The following is a 20,073-nucleotide window of genomic DNA, read 5'->3' as shown; positions in this document are numbered from 1 at the left end:
CTCAACAAGCTATTCCCCATAACCCTAGAATCTACACTGACTTCTGTCAGTTTCCATGGTACCAGCTAACTGTAGAGATTTTAGGGCAGGCTGGGGACACATGGAATATGTCTAGGCTGGGAGAGGAGGGTACTACAGAAATCTTACATTTCTGCCACATGCAGAGAGAAGGGAAAGTATCCACTACTGGATTTTATTAGGATATTAGCAACAGGTTTACAAATGGGGAATATAAAAATGGCTTGGAGTTTTCCCTGAACTGGACACACATCTACATAGGAAGTGCTAAAAGATAGGGCAAATGGCATGGTTTGCAGAAAAATGGCATCCAACAAGGATGAGCTCACACAGAAGTGGGTGTCTACTCGGTATGATTTACAATCCAGGCTTTTCCCTTCAGAGTTCTTGTCAGGAGCACCTACGCATTTTACCTCCTCTCAAACTGCATGGGCCTGGACCCTACCCCCAGAAATTTAAATTCTACAGAAAGAGTTGGGATTCTGTTGCATCTGCTCAATTAGTTTAGATCAAACTGACAACCTTAGTCTCTCACCCATCCTGTTGATGTCTGAAACTCCACACAGAACTGCAATCATTTGTTTACAAGCCTGTATCTTTAATATGAAAATTGCCCAGGGAGGGGTTACAATTAAGGCTTTATCAATTATTGATATTTTCAGATAATTAGTGAGTGTGGTTCATCACTTGCTTTCCTCAGAGGTAGTTTTGATAATAATCATCACAAAAACGATAATGAATTTCTAGCCTACCCTTCTGAGGAACACAACCACCTTACGCTTGCACAATACTGTACAATGGCTATTTTACCATTTAGTCATCTTTTGTAGCATGTCCCCTATTTGTGGATGAGGAAAATAAAGCACCTTCTCTTGGAATTCTCTTCTATCACCAGCCTTGATGAGGTAGAAACTCAGTTTGAGAGAAATAGGCCATTACAGTGGGTAGAGTTACTCAACTACTTGATAGATGGCCCAGAGGCACAATAGCACTTTCCCAGGAACGTACAGTGAGTCAGATCCTATCCTAAACCATAACTTCTTCCAACCATGACGATCTTGAAATAATTAGAAAAACAAGCTATTTTTTATTAAAAAAAACACAGTTTATTGAAAAAGAGTAATGCTTTATACAAATTCCCATTACAAAACTCCAAAATATCTATTTGTCTGTTTCCAGGCACAGAAGAGGAGTACAAAAATAGCAGAATTGGGTAAATTCTGGTGTACCAATTCTGTTGGCCATTTTAGACTATCAATTTCTCTGTAGAGTTTAGCAACCAGTAGCCACATACATTTACACTCAGACATCATTAGGACGTATGTAAGTAGAAAGTCTCTTTGATTTATACCTTCTAAGAACATAGAGTTTCAGATTTTGAAGACACACTAAAATTTTCTGGTTCATATCCTCATATGATGCAGCCCTTTGGATAACTTCCCCATGTGGTTTCACCATGAATTACCATTCCCAAACTACCTATTCAAGTAGTGCTAGCTGCCAGCTAATAGCAACACCTTGTATATGCTGGCCAGTTACTATAATTCAAAAAATCTTCCATATTTTGCCTTTGCTAATGCTTACGCTCCTGTTTTACCCATTACATCTGCAAACTTGTGCTAAGTCAAGTCTGCATTACTGAAAGGAGAAGAGCTTAGCCACAAAAAGCATCAGGCCATACTGACTGAAGAAACTAAGACTTCCTCAGAATCTTTTCCATTTAGTAAGCTGAATTCCATTTTAGTGTCCCATCATGTGAGAGATTAAGGCAAGAAAGCCATTTCTTAAAATTTCTCTCTTTTCAGTGATTTGAAAAGCAACCCAAAACCTATGCACTCAAATCCTTAATTCTTTTTTCATAGAGTATTTTTCTTTTTACCTTATCAAACCATATTTACATGTATCCCATATTACTGGATCCCCACAACAGCCCTGTGAGGTAGGCAGGTCAGGAGTCACAATCCCCTTTTTACAGATGAGGCAATAAATCTAGGGCAGCAAAGTGCCTTGCCCAAACTCACGTAGTAATTGATAGCACCAAGATTCAAATCAGGTCTCCAGACACCAAAGCCAACACCCTTCCATTACATCATCTTGCTCAAGTGAAGTAGTAATTTCTCAGACAGGAACATGAAGAGCAATTGTTAAAATGGAACAGGGAACCAATAGCATGGCATACACAGCTGATAGAAAGGAAATGGACCAATAGAGAAAGGAAGGTGCTGGGCGATGTAAAGGCATTGTAGAGGTTGGGTTCAGTGACTTCTTAACAGCCAATTGAGCAAATAAAAACACTACTTAGGCATAGTTCATGTTCAAAGCATGAGAATAATATCAACTAATTGATACTCACACTGCCTCTACCAGCTGGTTAAGTATCATTATCTCAATTTGACAGATGGGAAAAAAGGAGAAAGATTAAGTGACTCGCTTACAGCTAGAGAGGGAATATTCGTCATCAGCTTATCACTACAGGAAGTTTAGCACTTCATTCAGACATGTGAGACATTTTTTTTCTAGAAAGAAGTAAACTATATGATAATTACATATGAGAAAACAATATGGTTGAGGGGGTGCGGGGAGAAAAAGATAGTTTGGGGGGGATATACAACTGTGAATAAGTAGCTTAAAAACTCAATCAATAAAATTGTGTTACAACACCTGGGAAAGTAGCACACAGCAACTCAATCAGACAAATATTTTCAAAGCAAACAAGAGTGTTGTAAGGCAGAGTACAGACATCGTGTGGGAAGGTCAACAGGAATATATCATCTGGTCATACAGAAAGATATTCTCCTAACGCTCTGATTTGTAAGAGATTCTTACTGACTCTAGGCATTAAATTGTAGTCATATAAAATGTGTTATCAGATTCAATATTAAGCTCAACCTAATGAAAAAAAACAATAAAGACATGAAAAATGACTGATGACAAAGCACATAGTGTAAGACTATAATAAAAATAATATAAAAGAAGCACATGAAAAGGGCACATGTGAAGAAGTGAAAAAAGTCATACTTGATAAAATAGATTAGGGCTTCTGTCAAAGACACTAAAAACTCATGAAAGAGGGAAAATGATATTTGACCTATTATATATGTGTCCATACAGAAGAAGAGAAATATACCAAATAAACTGCTTTTTTCAATCAATATAGAATTAAATATATTTTTCTTTTTTTAGATATACTTTAAGTATAATGGTACCAATACAATGATAAGAGCTTTTGTTATCGAACTTTTTATAGAAAAACATGTATATATACATATCTATATATATTTATGGAGCGCCCCCTCCCCACATTTGAGGTGATTACTCAGTGGGAAGCAGTAATAAAAATGGAAAAGGCTTCCTTCCTGTATTGAAGGAAAGGAGATAAAATAAGACTAAGCCATTTTTAGCAATGGGTATTTTTTTTTTTAAATATCGGGTTTTTTGTTTTTGGTTTGTTTTTTTTTGGTGTTTTTTTTTTTTTTTTTTTTTTTTTTTTGGTTTTGTTTGGTTTGGTTTGGTAATACCACAGTTCAGACTACAATAGTCAAAAGTCTAAGGTCAATGACAGTATTACAATGTCCATTTTCTACTTCTTTCGTTAGTGCTGTCTCCTTTTGCTTCTGTGTCACACGTAGTCTTTCCCACTGGAAGGTGCAGGTTTTGGATAAGGCCGTGGCGTTGGGTAAGATGTTGTTTTCCGGGGACAGGAACAGCAAAGTAGGGCACCTCCCAGAAGGCAGAGAGAAGCAGCAGCCCAGCCAGTGAAGAGAGCCTGACCAAATTCATACCTAAAAAGAAAAGACAATGCATTTGTTTAATCAATGGACCATTGAAAATTTTTATAATATAATTAAGGAAATCAGTATCATATTCATTTAATATTTTTCCAATTAAAAACAAATCCCCCATGATCCCTTGGGGGAAGTACTCTAAGGTTTATGAATACATACATATAAGAATGTTTACATTACAGTTGTAGACACTTTGCAATAGTAGCTCAGGCAATATGGCATGCAACACCAGGTTAATCACACAAATATTTCCAAAGACTTTACCACATGTAGGAGACCTGTAAAGCATGTTTATGACTTGGACCATGATTCTCAGGCTAAAACTGAACAATTATGCTCTTGCCAAGTAGCAACCATATCCTGTAAAGAAACTGCTAGAGAGCGATGGAGACTATTAAAATTTCAATAGTTGATCCTAGATACCTAATACACTGAAGTCAGAAATGTATGGTTTTCTTAAAAAAAAAAAAAAAAAAAGAGACTTCTAAGCAATCCACAGACCATTCAGATTAGCTGATCCAGGTGGATGTATGATGCCAGACTCCTGAGGAGAGGATCTGTGAATGATGGTGGACCACAGAATAGAGGAGGGCTGGATCTAGAGTGATGAGGCCTGGATTCTCCAGTGTTGCACTTTTGGCTAGTAAGTTACCTTCACGTCCCAGCCTTAAGTTTCTGCTTCTCTTAAAGCAGGATAATCTTGTCTGCCTCAGTGGATGGTTTTCAGGATCATGGAACACCATGTAAATAACAAGTATACAGTGCCAAGCAATTTATGAAGTGCTTTCACATGCATCACTGATACAATTTTAGCCTACTGAGACTTTGCAATTTCCGTCCCTATATTGTAAGTCTTAGGGGATGGGCTCCAACAGGATCATGATCACTGCAGTATGTGTTCTCCTAGATGTGGGTGATTATAAGAAGAGAAGCACGCCTTATCTCTCCAATCACTGTGATTCTTCATCCATTCATCCTAGCTCTAAACAAACAATAATTATACCTTAACATCCTGACTTTGAATGCAGTTATTAGGCCTTAATGATGTGAACACAGCGAGACAAAGAGCCTTGTCGCTGATCAAAGAGTGTTGTTACATGAGAGCTAAGAATCAGCTCTGTTATTTCTACAACTTGCAATTTTAAGAAAAATGACCTTAGCAAAGCCAATTTTACAGCTGTTATGGAACAAAAAATTTCAAAGTAGTATTTCAACTTATTTTTTTCATAAATAAGTTACATTTTTTTTTTCTTAAATAAAATTAAACTGTTGGGATTGAAGTACTATTCATTAACCTCTACAGTAGTACTATTTTTTCAACCAATCATAAACAGTGTGTTAACTTACAAATCATCAATCAATCAAGTGTGGTAAGTATTGGGATATACTTCAAAAAGCAAATGTTAAATATGTTAACATCTTTATTGATATTAAAAGAATAAACAAGAAATAAAGGTCCAGTATATACTTGAAAAGTATAAAGCTTGGAAATGTTCTACTTTTAAGCGAATTTTGTCATCAATATAGGCTGTTAAAACTCATTTTAACATCAGTTAGAGGCCTTTTAGATTATTTTCAAGTTTGACTAAAATTTCATAAACCTCCCAGCAAATCTGGGAAGTTACAGCACTAGTTGGACTTTGCAGAACATAAAAAGGGAATTTTCTCAGAGAACAAACTATTTTATGCATGAATAGCATTACCTGGCATTGACCGGGGTCATGGGATCATAAAATTCTTGAACAATTCTATTGCCATACCATGCTGTGGCAACTAAAACAGCCAGACCTACAGAAATTCAAAACAAAAGACTGTTAATCATTGTGGAACAATGAACATAAAATATACACCCATTACATTTATAAGCATTTTACAAGAATTGAATCTCATCAATAGTGCTGACATTTTTAATTTAGTCAATTTTAATTTAGACAAGTTTAACTGAGGGAGCCTGGAGATTCAGACATGATTTATTCCAAGTATTCTGTTAAGAGAGGCAAAAATATTAAGTTGAAGTTGGGCATGGTTTACACTCTTCATATCATCTTATTCACTTACAGTCCAAGGTCACAGGTACAAATAACACTTCATTGGGAAATAACTCAACAGCTTGGTGTCAGCTAAGATCTCCTTCAAAGATATTGTTACACATTAGTGCACTAAACTTTTTGATAAAGCCAATGTCCATATTAGTATAGACAGTCACTTGCAAAAGAGAAGATGAAAACCCTTCTCCATTTTTCTTGACCCAAATTCAAAATTTACATTTCTACAGGACCAAAAGGAAAGTAAACAACTAGATAGCAGGGAAGAGCAGGACCTGTCTCAGTATGGACCAAATCCTACTGCCCCACTGGCCAGACATGCCAGATATTGCCTTGAGAACTGGTGAGGTGCCATATGCTAGATCGATTTACGTAGCATGCCCTCAATTTCTCACACACTTCCTATTTCAGTAATACCAGGGAAACTACTTACTCAACATAATTACTTCTATCATTTATAAGAAGTATAAAATATCTCAGTATTTCTTATCCAAAGAGATTAAGTAGCTTCTTTTTGCAGTAATTTTATAAAACTATCACTATAAACAGATTAAATATGTCCATGCTACTCCCTCCTTCCCCTTCCCCTCCCTACTCCCCACCAAAATTGGCCCAATCTAATTGTCTCTAATACTTGACAGAAAACACTATTGCTTTTGGCTACCGAGACAAAGGCTACCGATGACAAGGCTCCGGAACCTGCTACCCTCACTACCATAAAACAGAAGCAGGGGTGTTGCACTTACAGAAGTTATAAGAAGGTAAGTGAAGAAGGGGCACTATGCAGTTTATTCATAGCCTTTGGGACCAAACTGTTGGGAATAAAATGTCATCCGTGCTTTTTCTGACAGGAGCTAATTTGAATAAATTCAAAGACTGATCCCTTTAGCCAAATCTTTAGTAAAGCCAGACACTCTTCCTTCACTATTGGTAAAATCCACATACGATGCTGGGCTAAAGGCCCTACAAAGTCTTTTGTCAAAGAGAAAATGAGAAAAGAAAGTCTAATTCTAGCTCTTCCTAATGGTAGATTATATCACTAGTGTCATTTTAAAAAACTATAATAGACTACTACATATACTATATAAGGTATATACACTGTTTATAATTTATATAGTAGTCTATTATTTTATATACACACATGTATACATATTTATATATGTATACATACATATAAACAATCTTATTTAATATAATTCTTATTATAGGCTTAAAAGGTTTTTTTTAATGTGTATTTATTTTTGAGAGAGAGAGAGAGAGACAGAGTATGAGCTGGGGAGGAGCAGAGAGAGGGAGACACAGAGTCCAAAGCAGGCTCCAGGCTCTGAGCTGTCAGCACAGAGCCTGACGTGAGGCTTGAACTCACAAACTGTGAGATCATGACCTGAGCTGAAGTTGGACACTTAATGGACTGAGCCACCCAGGCACCCCTTATTATAGAATTTTATAATGGAACTATCCACGTCTTCTTCTGGTACTCATTTTCTCAAAGGTCACATATGTAACACATCAATCAACACTTGAATGAAGCAACAAATATATGTATGTTGTCTATGGAAAACAAAAGTTCATTACTTTATCAAGGCTCTCTCTTTCTTATCTCATCTACCTAATTTCCTGCCATTCCAACGTTCCACCTCTACTCCATTTGGCCTTTCTCTTCACTTCTCTATAGTACATCCTATTTATTCTGGAATCAGATCTGTCTGCCTGGAATGTTGTCCTCATTTTTCTCCAAAAAACCTCAATCCCATCCATTGCTCACAGATCTGTACAATTCACACAATCTTCACGTACTCTCTCTGTCATTACTCCCCATCTCTGCTTCATAGTGTCTGTGGAGACACTACAGAAAATTTCTGAATCATATAGAATTGTTCCTTAGTGTTTGCCAAATAGAAAATACCTCTCTTTACCTGGAAGACAGGTTGTAGCAAAACAGCCGGCACCTGGGACCTCAATGAACAGACCTGCCCCCCACCCTCCGCCGCCATGAGCACAGATCTCAAATTTTCATTTGGATCCTATTTGAGAGAGTGAAAGTCGACTCAAGGTTTCTGTGTCTTCCAGATTTTAAAGGAACCGAAATACATCCTTCAAGATCTGAAAGGAGCTTAAATAAATCAGTTTAAGTGCAACCAATCCAATAAACTCTCAGGAAACCGAAACCGAGGTCTTCAACTGTGCCAGAGACATGGGGGGCGGGGGGACGGGGCCACTTTTACCTGCAATGAGAAATGTCACACCCCCAATGACAGCCATCCGCATCTTCTGCACCTCATCGTCTTCCATGCACTTCATACACTTCATGCCAACAGTGGCCACAAAGATGGCTATAAGTCCCAGAAGGATGCCAATCACCATCAAAGCGCGGGTTGCTTGCAAAGTGCCTGGAAGGAAACATTTTACAACATGTAAAAAGGACGCCTAGGCCAACAAGAGGAGAATGAATGAAGGCCAAGTATATTCCAATATTGTAGGGAAGAGATGAAAATGAACTAGGAGTCAGGACAGCCCAGTTCCAGCAATGTTTCTGCAGGTAACCAACAAAGTTTCCTCTCCAGAAAAAGAAACGCCTGGCTGGATGATGAGTAAGAAGTCCTCCAGCTCTCACATTTTATGTTTTCAATATGAACTTCAAATTCTCTAGAAAAATAATTAATGACCTGGTTGAATAGGTTTAGCAGAACTAATACATCTCTAATCCTCACTAGCAGAGTATTTTAATTCTGAAATAACAATCCTATGTATTATCCTTAATGTTAAACCATTTATAATTAACATGGCTTACAATATACTTTGGTAATAGTCAATGGCTTTATACTCCAGTCATCAAGCTTCAGGAAAAAACAGGTGAATTTAGAAGATGAGTAATGAATTTCTCAAAGATTATCATGGCTGGATAAGTAACATTTGTGTCTCCAGTGATTGGGCTGGGGGTGGGGGATATCAATGGCATTTTCTTAGAACAAAACCAAATAAACTTTGAGATGTTAGTTTGGAACATAGTAGTTTTATATTTTCAGAGATAACACCAGTGTCCAAAACGATTAAACTGTCAGGTTGTAAAATAGCAGACAATAATTTAATGTAGCATTTCTCAAGATTCCACTAATTTTCTCATATCCTGTTATTGTCCTTGGCGTACTAAATCATGATCAAATAGATACAGTTTGCTTTGGGAGATTATACCAGTATGTTACCTAAAGAGTAAAAACCATGATACCATCACTGTGGAATGAAGGCACAGATGGAAAAAAAAAGTTTCTCCCCTTCAACTTTTTCACTCACTTATGGAGAAATGACTTTGATTAATTGTAGATTTTTTTCCTCCTTCAGATAAAGATCTTTATCTTATTGACAGTGTTCACATGTGACAATTATTTTTGCAGATATAAATATTATTTCCATTGTAACATACCGTGCCATCTTGGGTAAGCTGCTTATTATTCTTTGGGACCATGCTTCTATATGGAAAGTGTGAATGACGATATCTCTAGCCAAGAAGTTGGAACACCTTACTTCTTGATGGTCTGCAAAAGTGGCTGACATGATGGAAAGGTTTTGTATCTCATTATCAGACTGATACTTAAGCTCAGTCTTATTATGTTCAAGGCTGAAAACTTACATTCCCAGCCGCAGTTAACTCTAAAGATTTCTAAAACATCGTTCGATTTTAATGTTTTAATATTTACATCCAATCTCTGATAAAATCACAAGAATCAAAGGTATTTTATTTTATTGTATCTGAGAGATATTTTGGAAGCCAAGATAAATTTTATTTGATTAAAAAAATTAATGTTTATTTATTTATTTGAGAGAGAGAGAGAGAGAGAGAGAGAGAGAGAGAAAGAGAGAGAGAGAGAGTAGGAGCAGGGGAGGGGCAGAGAGAGGGAGACACAGAATCTGAAGCAGGTCCCAGGCTCCAAGCTGTCAGTACAGAGCCCGAGGCGGGGCTCGAACTTGTGAACCATGAGATCATAATCTGAGCTGAAGTCAGATGCTCAACCGACTGAGCCACACAGGCGCCCCATGATTTAATTACATGCCAAAATGGAAACACCTTCTCCCCCTTACATATCCACGTCCTTATAAGCGTGTGTGGGCACACGTGTACCCTACCCACACACTTCGCTTAAGATTCCAGGGTAGTATAAGAACTGCTGAATGAAAACACATGTTCCGTATGCATTTCCCAGGAACTGAAGCTGCTTATAAGATTAACGTAAACCTTCTTCCTTGGAATCACAAACAATCCTGAGGTAAGAGGAGGAAAGTACCAAGGAATCCACTGTTACAGTGTGTCCTTCCTTCTCATTTCCCAACAGTTTTTGCAAGGACAATCATTATGTAATAGGGAAATGAAAAGCAAAATAACTAAGTTCTTATACATAACACAAATTTCAGATTTGGTTCCAAATGCCACTGAGAGCAAAAGAATACCGGAAGAGGAAATACTGAAACTCACAAAGATAATCCATATGCCAGGAGGATAGGATGACTCCTGTCTGTTTGCCTGGCGCTGTCTTTTTTTTTTTCCCAAGTTTATTTATTTATTTTGAGAGAGAGAGAGAGGGAGAGAGAGAGAGAATCCCAAGCAGGCTCCATGCTGCCAGTGCAGAGCCTGATGTGGGGCCTCGAACCCACAAACTGTGAGATCACGACCTGAGCCAAAATCAAGAGTTGGACACTTAGCCTACTGAGCCTACTCAGGCACCCTACTGTCTTGGTGTTAAAACTACAAATCCTACCTCCTGAGAAGGACCTGAATCCTGGGCAAATGGGGACAGGGGGTCACTACTGGTCACTCTACTGGAGGATGACAGAATGTGACAAATAAAATGAGGTGGGTTTAGCATGGTGGTCAGAAGGCATAGATCATGCAGGGCTTTGCAATCTGGAGTACGGGGTTCGGTGTTTATTCTAAGTGTAATCAGAAGTCATTGTAGGGGCTAAAAGAAGGGGTGGCAGGATTTTTACCTTCAATATAGAGAGCACAGTTAGCAAATATTCTTACCATGACGACCCTTAAGTTACATGCAGCCTTCCACATCTCTCAGCCTCTTCTGCCTTTTTCTCTCATAAACAGTTTTCCAACCTTTATTAACCACTTTTATTGTTAAACTATGATGTCTCTCCAAGTTTTCCACTTTGTTTGTCTTGTAGGGCCCCCAACCTGACTCAGAGATGTAATAATCATCCTGATCTGCACTTCATGTAAAAACACCAGGCCACCAGCCCAGCAGGTCTGAGCACTTGAATCACAAGGTATTCTTCACGGGGAGTCTACTGTGCCTCAGTCTCATGAGTCACACTTGTATAAAACCACCCAGACAGGGAGCACACATAAATAAACTACTCCACGTCTCCATCTGTACTCACCTGGAATGATCGAATATTCACAGTTTTCATCTCTAAGGTTTCCCCCTTCAAGTCCTCCGGGAAAGCACAGTTGGTTCATGCCATACCCATTTTATTCTTTCCCCTTATTTCACAAAGCTTCTAAGGGGGAGGAAACATTTTCTTCTGTTCATTACAAAACCCCCTCTGTTTTATTTCTTCACAGAATAATGAATTATTTGTACAATGCACAAAAAATAATGGTGAAAATAGAAAGAAATTGTTTGGGAATCATATAAGCTGAATGGAACAGAGATCATGTTTCATTTTTAAAGATCTGATAAAGCAATAGTGTTATTTTGCAAAGTAGTATTTTTCTCCTTCTCTCTTTTCATTTATGTCTCAGCATCCACTGACTTGCACAATTTCTATGTTACAATACTGGATGCACATCAAACACAAAATCTCATCTTGCTTCGTTGGAGACATTTGGATGAATTCTTAACTATATTGATATGTGTGGGGTGGGGGGGTTGTTAAAAAAAGGCTGAGAATCATAACAACATGAAAACTCACTAGTTAGGCATATGTAACAATGGATTACAAAGTCAAAGTGAGCAAGTTACAAGTTATGTTGTGTTACAAGTTATGAGAATTTTATGTGGAGATAGAATCTAAATTGCACAATTTTACGCTGGAACCAGATGAATCCTTCAAATTAAGGTCTTATGGAAGCCTTTTAAGTCAGAGGTCTAACATATGTAATTGTGAGCTCCTTGAGGTCTTGGGGCAGATATTTGTTCCATCCAAAACACTACGAACAGTACCTGGCAAGCTACATGGGTTATTCAACCTGTGTTCAACGAATTCAAATTAGAACATGTTTTTATTTTTTCAAATTTGCACTAATACAATAGAGAAAATACTCTGGTGTTTAGCTTAGTCTTTGATATACTCATGAGCAACGCCTCCTTAGTGAGCCTGGGTAGAGTAAAAATTTCCTATATAAAGCTAGACTTAGTTTCAATCATTAAAAGCCAGAAACTTATACAAGGAGGGAACAAATCATATTTTGTGCTTAACTTCTTTATTTTTTTAGCTTTCAAAATTTTAGAATTCTGCATTGAATGAGCTTCTGAGCTCATTCTTTCTTTCTTTCTTTTTTTCTTTTCCTAGTAGAATAATGATGAGCAGGATAAAGAAGTTGAGAAATCTTTGAGAGCCACAAAACAGCATTTTAGACCAGATAGATACAGTATAGCCTTGAACTATTAACTCTGAGCTGGCCTAATTGGATCAACTCTGGAAGCAATCTGTTCCTTTCCTGGCCCTTTAAGTTTGGAGACACCTCTACAATATTCTTATCACTGACTAAAGTTGTCTGTGGGGAAAATGGTTAGCAAACATTCAGAAAGTTACACTATTGTTTCTCATCATTATTCAGCAGTAAATAGAGGAGGCAGTCTTTTAATTACACTTACCTAGACCGATAATCTTGAGATTAAAGACCCCCTAAGGGGTTCTCACCACTTTCGACCCGAAAGTATAATTTGAAAAAGTACTTACAAAGACCTCTACTTACAAGACAAGAAATGAGTGAGAAGTTACTGATCGACTACAGTTGGGTTAATCAACATGAGTGTAGAAAGACAAGTATAGACAAGTATGTCCATTTTTTTTCTAAAGGTTTCTTTTTTTTTTTTTTTTTTTTAAAGTCTTACTATACAAGCAGCAAAGTCTCCTGTAGATACCTGGCATTGTATAATTGTGTATGCTATTTACTGGCCATATTGCTATATCACTACCTTACGCAGTACGTATCAAACAAAATCGATTTTCATTAAATCCACACCCTCACGTGGTCCCCCTTTGCATGAGTAGTTGCTTAATAAGTGTTAGGCAAGTAAATGAACTGACCATTGGGTGACTGAAACAAAAACGCTCTCTTCCCTGCAATTAAATGAGCTCATCACAGACTCACAGAACTATATACTCCCATGGCTTTTTCACTTTTACTCAAGTTCAAAGTTTCTCAAGAGTTCTCATTGTTATGATTTCCATTTTATTGACACCTAAGCTGGTGGCCACTGCGTATGACCTCAGAACACTGCCACAGTCACTGAAGTGGTCTGGGAGGAGTCAGGACTTAGCACTTCTCAGGATGTCCTGAGTAGTCTCGCTATCTTTTTTGTTTGTTTCTTAGAGAAACTGCCTCATGATTGAATGTAAGCTTCCATATTACCAATTACCCATCGCTCCCATCAGAGAAACCTAAACTATGCCACTTGCTTCTTTGCCTTCAATCATGGCAGTCAGTAACAAAGAATGTTGGCACAGGCAGGAATCAACACTGGCACCTTCTAAATCATTTCAGCTGCATCCCTGGGAGCAAGAATAGGGCCTGGCTTACATTTGTTGAGTTGATGAATGAATCATGGATTCATCTCCCCATCCCCCTCGCTCCGCCCTATTTTATAAGTGGGAAAACTACAGCCCAGAGAGATGGAGTGGCTTACCATAATATACATAGCTACTTAGCACAAAACTAGGGTAAGCATTGAGAACTTCTGATTTCAAGCCTAGATTTTTATTTTATTTTTATTTTACTTTCATCATTCCAAGAGTCAAAACTAATTCATGAAACAGAGTCGAACACCAGTGGCCCCTTGAACACCCCTTGGTTGCAGCATGCATTATGTAGACTGGGGAAATGTGAGTACCTTCCTCTCTGCCTATGCTTTAAAGACTTAAAATCCAAGTCAGTGATTTCGTCTCTTCGATTGAGCCTGACATCATGAGGAGAGTGCTGGGAAACCTCACTGACAACCCATACTCATTAAGCACACCTACACACATGTGGGTTCATGCAAAGCAAGTGGAACAGGCTAGAGGAGCTTATAAACAAATTACAGAATCCCAAAGTTACATGAGACTTAGCAGAGTCTAGCCTAACCTTCCATTTGTCTGGTGCTTGGATTTTCCCTACAACATTCCTACAAAATGCTTACTTCTCTACTTGCACACCTCCCACACTGCAGCCTACTTGGACAGCCCAATCCTTTGGACCGCTCTCGCCACTAAAATCAAGCAAGAAGAAACAATGAACTAACTACATAAAATAGACACAAGCTCGCCAAAAGCTTGAGAACTGGATCAACACAAGGCGAGATGTACAGTTTAATCAGGAAAAGTCTACTGCAGCTGTATCTGGCACTCCTCACTGTATATGCCAATTCTCAGCTGCAGGAGTCATCTTGTCAATAAGCATTTCATACCTGGGATGGAACTGAAATGGTTTCGGCCATAGTAAAACCACAATACACAGTGTAACATTCCCCTCCCCCACCCCCCCAGGAAGTTTCTCAGTTACATTTTAATAAACTACTTTGCAAGAACCACATTAAAAAAAAAAAACAAAACCCTGTTGTATCCCATTTCCTATACTGGTTCCAATACCCTATATTCCTTTAGATATTTTATGAATGCCACATGCTTTTTATAGCTGACACTAGCTAGAGCAGGGGATCAAGGGCTTTTAACATGTCTGTTGTTACAAACCTTGATAAATTTCTCTATCTCCACCCTAAGATGCCAAGTGGGCTCGACTGGCAAAGAGAACAAGGTACAATTTCAGGAAACTTCTAGTTAAGCTGTAAGCTAAAAGCACTTCCTGGAATGCAACTCTTTACAAGGGACACTACTTACACATAAGATAATCATTCTCTTCTAGATGTTACAAAACTGTATCCAATCCAGCCAATGAATCACCACTACCCCAGGTCTCTACATTAGGTGAGGGTGAGGACCACAGCCCAGGCAGAGAAACAGACACAGGTTCACTAAGCTTCATTCAAAGGCATCTGGTCAGTCATTGGCAGCTTGGGAAAGTACCTGTGAGTCAAGGCTCCCTCTTCTGGGAATCAGTTTTGAGAGAAAGGCCTCACCTCCACTTTGGATAAACCCTGGTTTCTACCAAAACAAAAAGAGGAATCTGATCTGGACTTAAATCATCAGGAAGCAATCTCTAAAATGTGCAGGGGGGGGCGCCTGGATGGCGCAGTCAGTTAAGCATCCGACTTCAGCCAGGTCACGATCTCGCGGTCCGTGAGTTTGAGCCCCGCGTCAGGCTCTGGGCTGAGGGCTCAGAGCCTGGAGCCTGTTTCCGATTCTGTGTCTCCCTCTTTCTCTGCCCCTCCCCCGTTCATGCTCTGTCTCTCTCTGTCCCAAAAATAAATAAACGTTGAAAAAAAAAATTAAAAAAAAAATAAAAAATAAAATGTGCAGGGGAGTGTATTTAGTTCTTCCACAATAGCTTCAAAAAACCACAACTGCTATATTAGCAGGGAATAAATGGAAGTAAAACATTTTGACACTTTATCATGTATAGCAATGACCTACCTGTTGGAGTATTTACAACATGGATCAATTTAGTCATGGATTCTATTTGGTGGCTTGAGGAAGTAAAAGGAAACCTAGTTAAATGTGTTGAGAATGAACTGTTTTGATCAGAAGAATCAGAGAGCTCTCTGGAATTGCCCTTAAAACCTTCTCCATCTGCCAAGTCCTTAGCATGACATGCAAAATGCCTGACATCATTTCCTTACACGCATTCGTCTTTTCATGGGGAGATTCAATGATTACATAAGGGAGCGTACTTAATATACTTCTTATATTTGGTATAAAGGGATCCTAACAATATGGGAACTTTGAAAAGTTGAAACGAGAACACTCAAAACCACCATGCACATTGATGGACCAGGTGATCAAGCTGTTTGAACAGATTCAGAACAGATTTAATAACTCTAAACTGTATGGTTTCTGACAAAACCACACACAGCAGGTGGACAGGTCAACAGAAGTAAGTTTGCATGATGACAGCGAGGCTTACCCTCAGAACACAAAGGGGGCTGACGGGCAGGCTCGTTTGTCCAGGTAAAGACAGAGGAAACTTTTCTTCAAGTTAGTCCAAGGGCATACGAGGCACACAGGTGCAGGACAACTAGTGGAGTACCTCAAGGAAAGTACTCCAGCCATGAATTGTTATGACCTAAGTAAGTGGCAATTTAATGCATTTCTGAAAAGGCACTCAAAAGCTTTTACCTAGAAAAATAAAAGTAAAAAGGCCATTCTATCATCCTTCTCCCCATCATCCTTACAAATACATCTCTCAAAATAGTTCTCTCTGCATAACCCTCTCCCACTTGACAGAAGAACGGACGTGTGTTACACAGACATTCTTTTGAGGAAGACGGAAGCTTGGAGAAGACCTACTGTGTCTCTTACTACCTTCCTCCCCGGCTGAGTTCTGCCTTCCTCAACTGTGTCTCCTCTGCCACATTTTCTCCATGCCCTCACTCTTCCCTCCCTGTTATGATGGGAGCTTATTTAGAACTTTTCCTTCTTGTCACCCTTTTCCACCTGCCACCAGCCTACATTTTCCAAAATGACATGACACAATCTGCCTCCTCTGCAGAGTCCAGCTTGAATGCGAACCCCGAGTCAAGGAAGAGAATGCGATAGAGCCTCCCCACACTTAGTGGATCTCAAAACTCAAAAGGATCAGAGCCTTCAAGCTCAAGTGTGGGTAGTACTCACTAGGTTGGGACAGTCCATGTAGGAATGTGACTTTTACTATGGAAACTCATAGTAAAGATAGATTTTAAAACCCTCACAATTCATCTAAAACGTTGGGATTGTCTAGTAATTGTAGAATCTGGAAAAGCTACCAGCCTCTGAACTTTTTAAAGCACAGGGTTTTCTTGCCCAAACCCAACCATTCTTCAATTTACACAGAATCTTACAATGTCCAGGAAAGGCCTTCGATCTGAAGTTGGAGGTTGGCCTTCACCCACTCAATCTCCACTTCACTCTCAAGGGAATTTAAGATAAAAACACACCTACAGGAGAAAAGTGTCACCCAGGGAGTTGGAGGGAAAATCAGAGCTGAGCCCAGGGCGTCTCTTTTCCCAAACCACAGTTCTTTTGCTTCCTCACCACAAAGCACATGATCAGAAGACCTGATCAACTTAAGTTTCATCATGTAATTACATCACGGAATCAACTGGTAGCCTCTACCCAAAAAAGGAGCCCCTGGGGGCCTGGGGTCTCAGGTTCAAGGCCGTGGGGGTGGGGAAGGCACTCACTGTTCAGATTCAGTAAGGAGTCGAAGACTTTGCACTGTATCTGCCCCGTGCTCTGTGACACGCAGGACATCCACAGCCCCTCGTAGATGGCCTGGGCAGTCACGATGTTGTCGCCGGCGTAGGAGTAAATCTTCCATTGGGGCAGTGCCGTGCTGACGATGGAGCCGATCCAGCCCAGGAAGGCCAGGATGAAGCCTAACAGCTGCAGCCCCGCGTTGGCCATGGCTCTCTCCGGTGCCCGCGCTGGCTCGCCGGTGGCAGGTGCAGAAGGCGGAGCTGGCAGGTGCGCACCTGGGACTCCCCGGGGTGACGGAGCCGCGCAGAGAAAGTGATTGCGGGGAGCCTTGCTCCTGGTGCTGCCCCTGGCGAAACTGTGGGTCAGGGTCCGGTCCGGGTCGGCGGCGCTGGAGTTGGAACGCGAAAAGCTGCGCGGCTCCCGGCTGGGGACTGAGACGCCAACCTGCTGGGCGCCGCGATTTAAAGCGGCTCCGCCCCCGGCCCGCCGGCCGCCGCGCAGCGCCCCCTGGCGGTTTCAGGGCGGCTCACTAAGAAAGCCTCGGGGAGCGCAGGAGCCCTACTCGCTGGCCCTGCACCCTGGGCAGGAACGGTGTGGGGACTTACTGGGCAGGCTCAGGGTCCGGTGTGCTCCTGACTCCTTCTCTCCCATTTCTCGCCTCCCCTTTTTCCTCTTGTGAGACTTCTCAGGCTTTCCATCCATTCGATCTACATTTACCCCAAAATGACTATATGTGGAAATGCTAAAAATGCATAAAAGATGAGAAGCAGAGGCCTCAAGAGACCCCCCGTTTTCATTTTCAACTTTATTTTACTATCTCATTAAAAGCATTTTCTGTTTATTCCCACAACAGTTCCCCTCCCTCACACACACTTGTCTCTCTTTTGTCCATCTTCCTCCGCCTTCTTTCCTCCCTCATAGGTTGGGAAACTGAGACCCAGAGAGGAAACAAGATTTTCCTACGATCACACAGCAAGTTAGTAGCATTTCCAGTACTTTCCACTACAGAGTGGTCTGATAGCGACCTGAATATATACCCTTTAATCTATTATCACCGTTATGAAAGTGCTGCCTACCCTCCCCCACCCCTACACACACACACACACACACACACACACACACACACACACACCAGTCTCTTTCCCACAGCAGTTTGTCTTAAAGCAGTGATTATTTCTTAGAGGGACCTTGCCAATGGGCACCCCCATCATGGCCCAAAGAGTGTTTCATCAATGAGTTATCAGACAACTGTTCATCAAAGATGAGAGTATATAAAAGCCTTCCCCCAGGGGCACCTGGGTGGCCTGGTTGGTTAAGCGCCTTGGTTTGACTGGGGTGGTGGCCTCAGGGTTCCGTGGGTTCAAGCCCTGTGTGGTTCTCTGTTTCGGACCTTCTGTCCCCCTCTCTCTCTGCCTCTCTCCTGCGTGTGCATGCTCTCTCGCTCTCTCTCTCTCTCAAAAATAAATAAACATGAAAAATAAAGTCTTTCCCCAGAGGAAAAAGAACTGGGCTAGCATTCAGGAAGTCAAGGTCCTGGTTCCGTTTTAGAACCCCCCTCAGGTTTCAGTCTAGCTGAGACTTCAATTTCCCTCCACAGGTCTCTAAAGCTTCCTTCTTTGTAGTTACTCAGAAGTGACCTTGTGGTTTGGAATAATTAAAATGTTTTCCCAACTGATTTCTGTATGTGGTTTGAGTGTGGTAGGAGGAGAAGCTTCTATGATTTTAGTAAAACCAGAAGCACATCGGAGGCAGAAGTAAACATAGAAAACAAGGATAAAGCAAGAGGAGAAAACAAGGTAGACTTCCGTATTTACCATGGGAGCTGCCGGTTTGCCACAAGGAATGAAGAGTAAAAAAGAAAAGAAAGGCTCAGAGTGTGAATGAGAGGGATGAAAATGACTCTAACACTTGGGAGGTGCTGATATGGGGCTGTGCATGTGTGGGGGCAGGTGGTGCCTGAGAATCTCTGTACCTTCTGCTCAATTTTGCTGTGAATGTAAAACTACCCTTAAAAAAAGTTTATACAGGGGCGCCTGGGTGGGTCAGTCAGTTAATCAACCGACTTGGGCTCAGGTCAGGATCTCACGGTTTTCGTGGGTTTGAGCCCCGCATCAGGCTCTGTGCTAACAGCTCAGAGCCTGGAGCCTGCTTCGGATTCTGTGTCTCCCTCTCTCTCTGCCCTTCTCCCTCGCTCTCTGTCTCTCTCTCAAAAATAAACATTAAAAAAATATTTTTTTAAGTCTATATGAAAGTGAAACAACAACAACAACAACAACAACAAACCGAAACCCCATCACCCTCACTTCTACCTGGCTATCTCCAGACACCTTTGAAGGTTTAAGTCCAAAGGACAGGTCTTCCCAGAAATTTGGGGACTAGCCATGAAGAGGGTATCACATGAGCTGGATAAAGGATTTCATTTGGAATAAGCCTGATTAACAAGTGAGTGTGAAAGTCTTCCAGACCCCAAGAAGGCTCTCAGTCAGCTCTGAAGGGCGGGACCACATCCATGTTGAGTCCCCAGAGTCTGGGCCTGCAGGTAGTAATTCTTTCTAGGTCCAGGTGGATGTTCTGCGGGCACGTGTGGGTGTAGCTGCAGAAGTATCAATCACACGTGATTTGTCTATCCTCCAGGAGTATTCAGCTCAAAGGAGGTTCTCAGAATTTGCTGTAAGTCTAGACCACTACCATGTGAATCATGATCTGTTTTGTTGTCGTTCCAGTCC

General features: G+C 40.5%; 1 protein-coding gene across 1 annotated transcript; it reads right to left on the bottom strand.

Annotated features, from left to right (window-relative positions):
• Positions 1-1,112: 1,112 nt before the first annotated feature.
• CLDN1 (claudin 1) lies at positions 1,113-17,795 on the bottom strand. The gene is made up of 4 exons (XM_045502596.1): positions 17,332-17,795; positions 8,074-8,238; positions 5,507-5,591; positions 1,113-3,800 (listed from the first exon to the last, which is right to left on the bottom strand). The coding sequence occupies exons 1-4, from the start codon at positions 17,552-17,554 to the stop codon at positions 3,638-3,640; spliced, it is 636 nt and encodes a 211-aa protein (XP_045358552.1). The 5' UTR covers positions 17,555-17,795; the 3' UTR covers positions 1,113-3,637.
• Positions 17,796-20,073: the final 2,278 nt, after the last annotated feature.

The sequence above is a fragment of the Leopardus geoffroyi genome, chromosome C2 (assembly GCF_018350155.1).
Source record: "Leopardus geoffroyi isolate Oge1 chromosome C2, O.geoffroyi_Oge1_pat1.0, whole genome shotgun sequence".
NCBI lineage: Eukaryota > Metazoa > Chordata > Mammalia > Carnivora > Felidae > Leopardus > Leopardus geoffroyi.
Note: the sequence above shows the minus strand (reverse complement) of the source record. Positions and strands in the feature narration are given on the sequence as shown.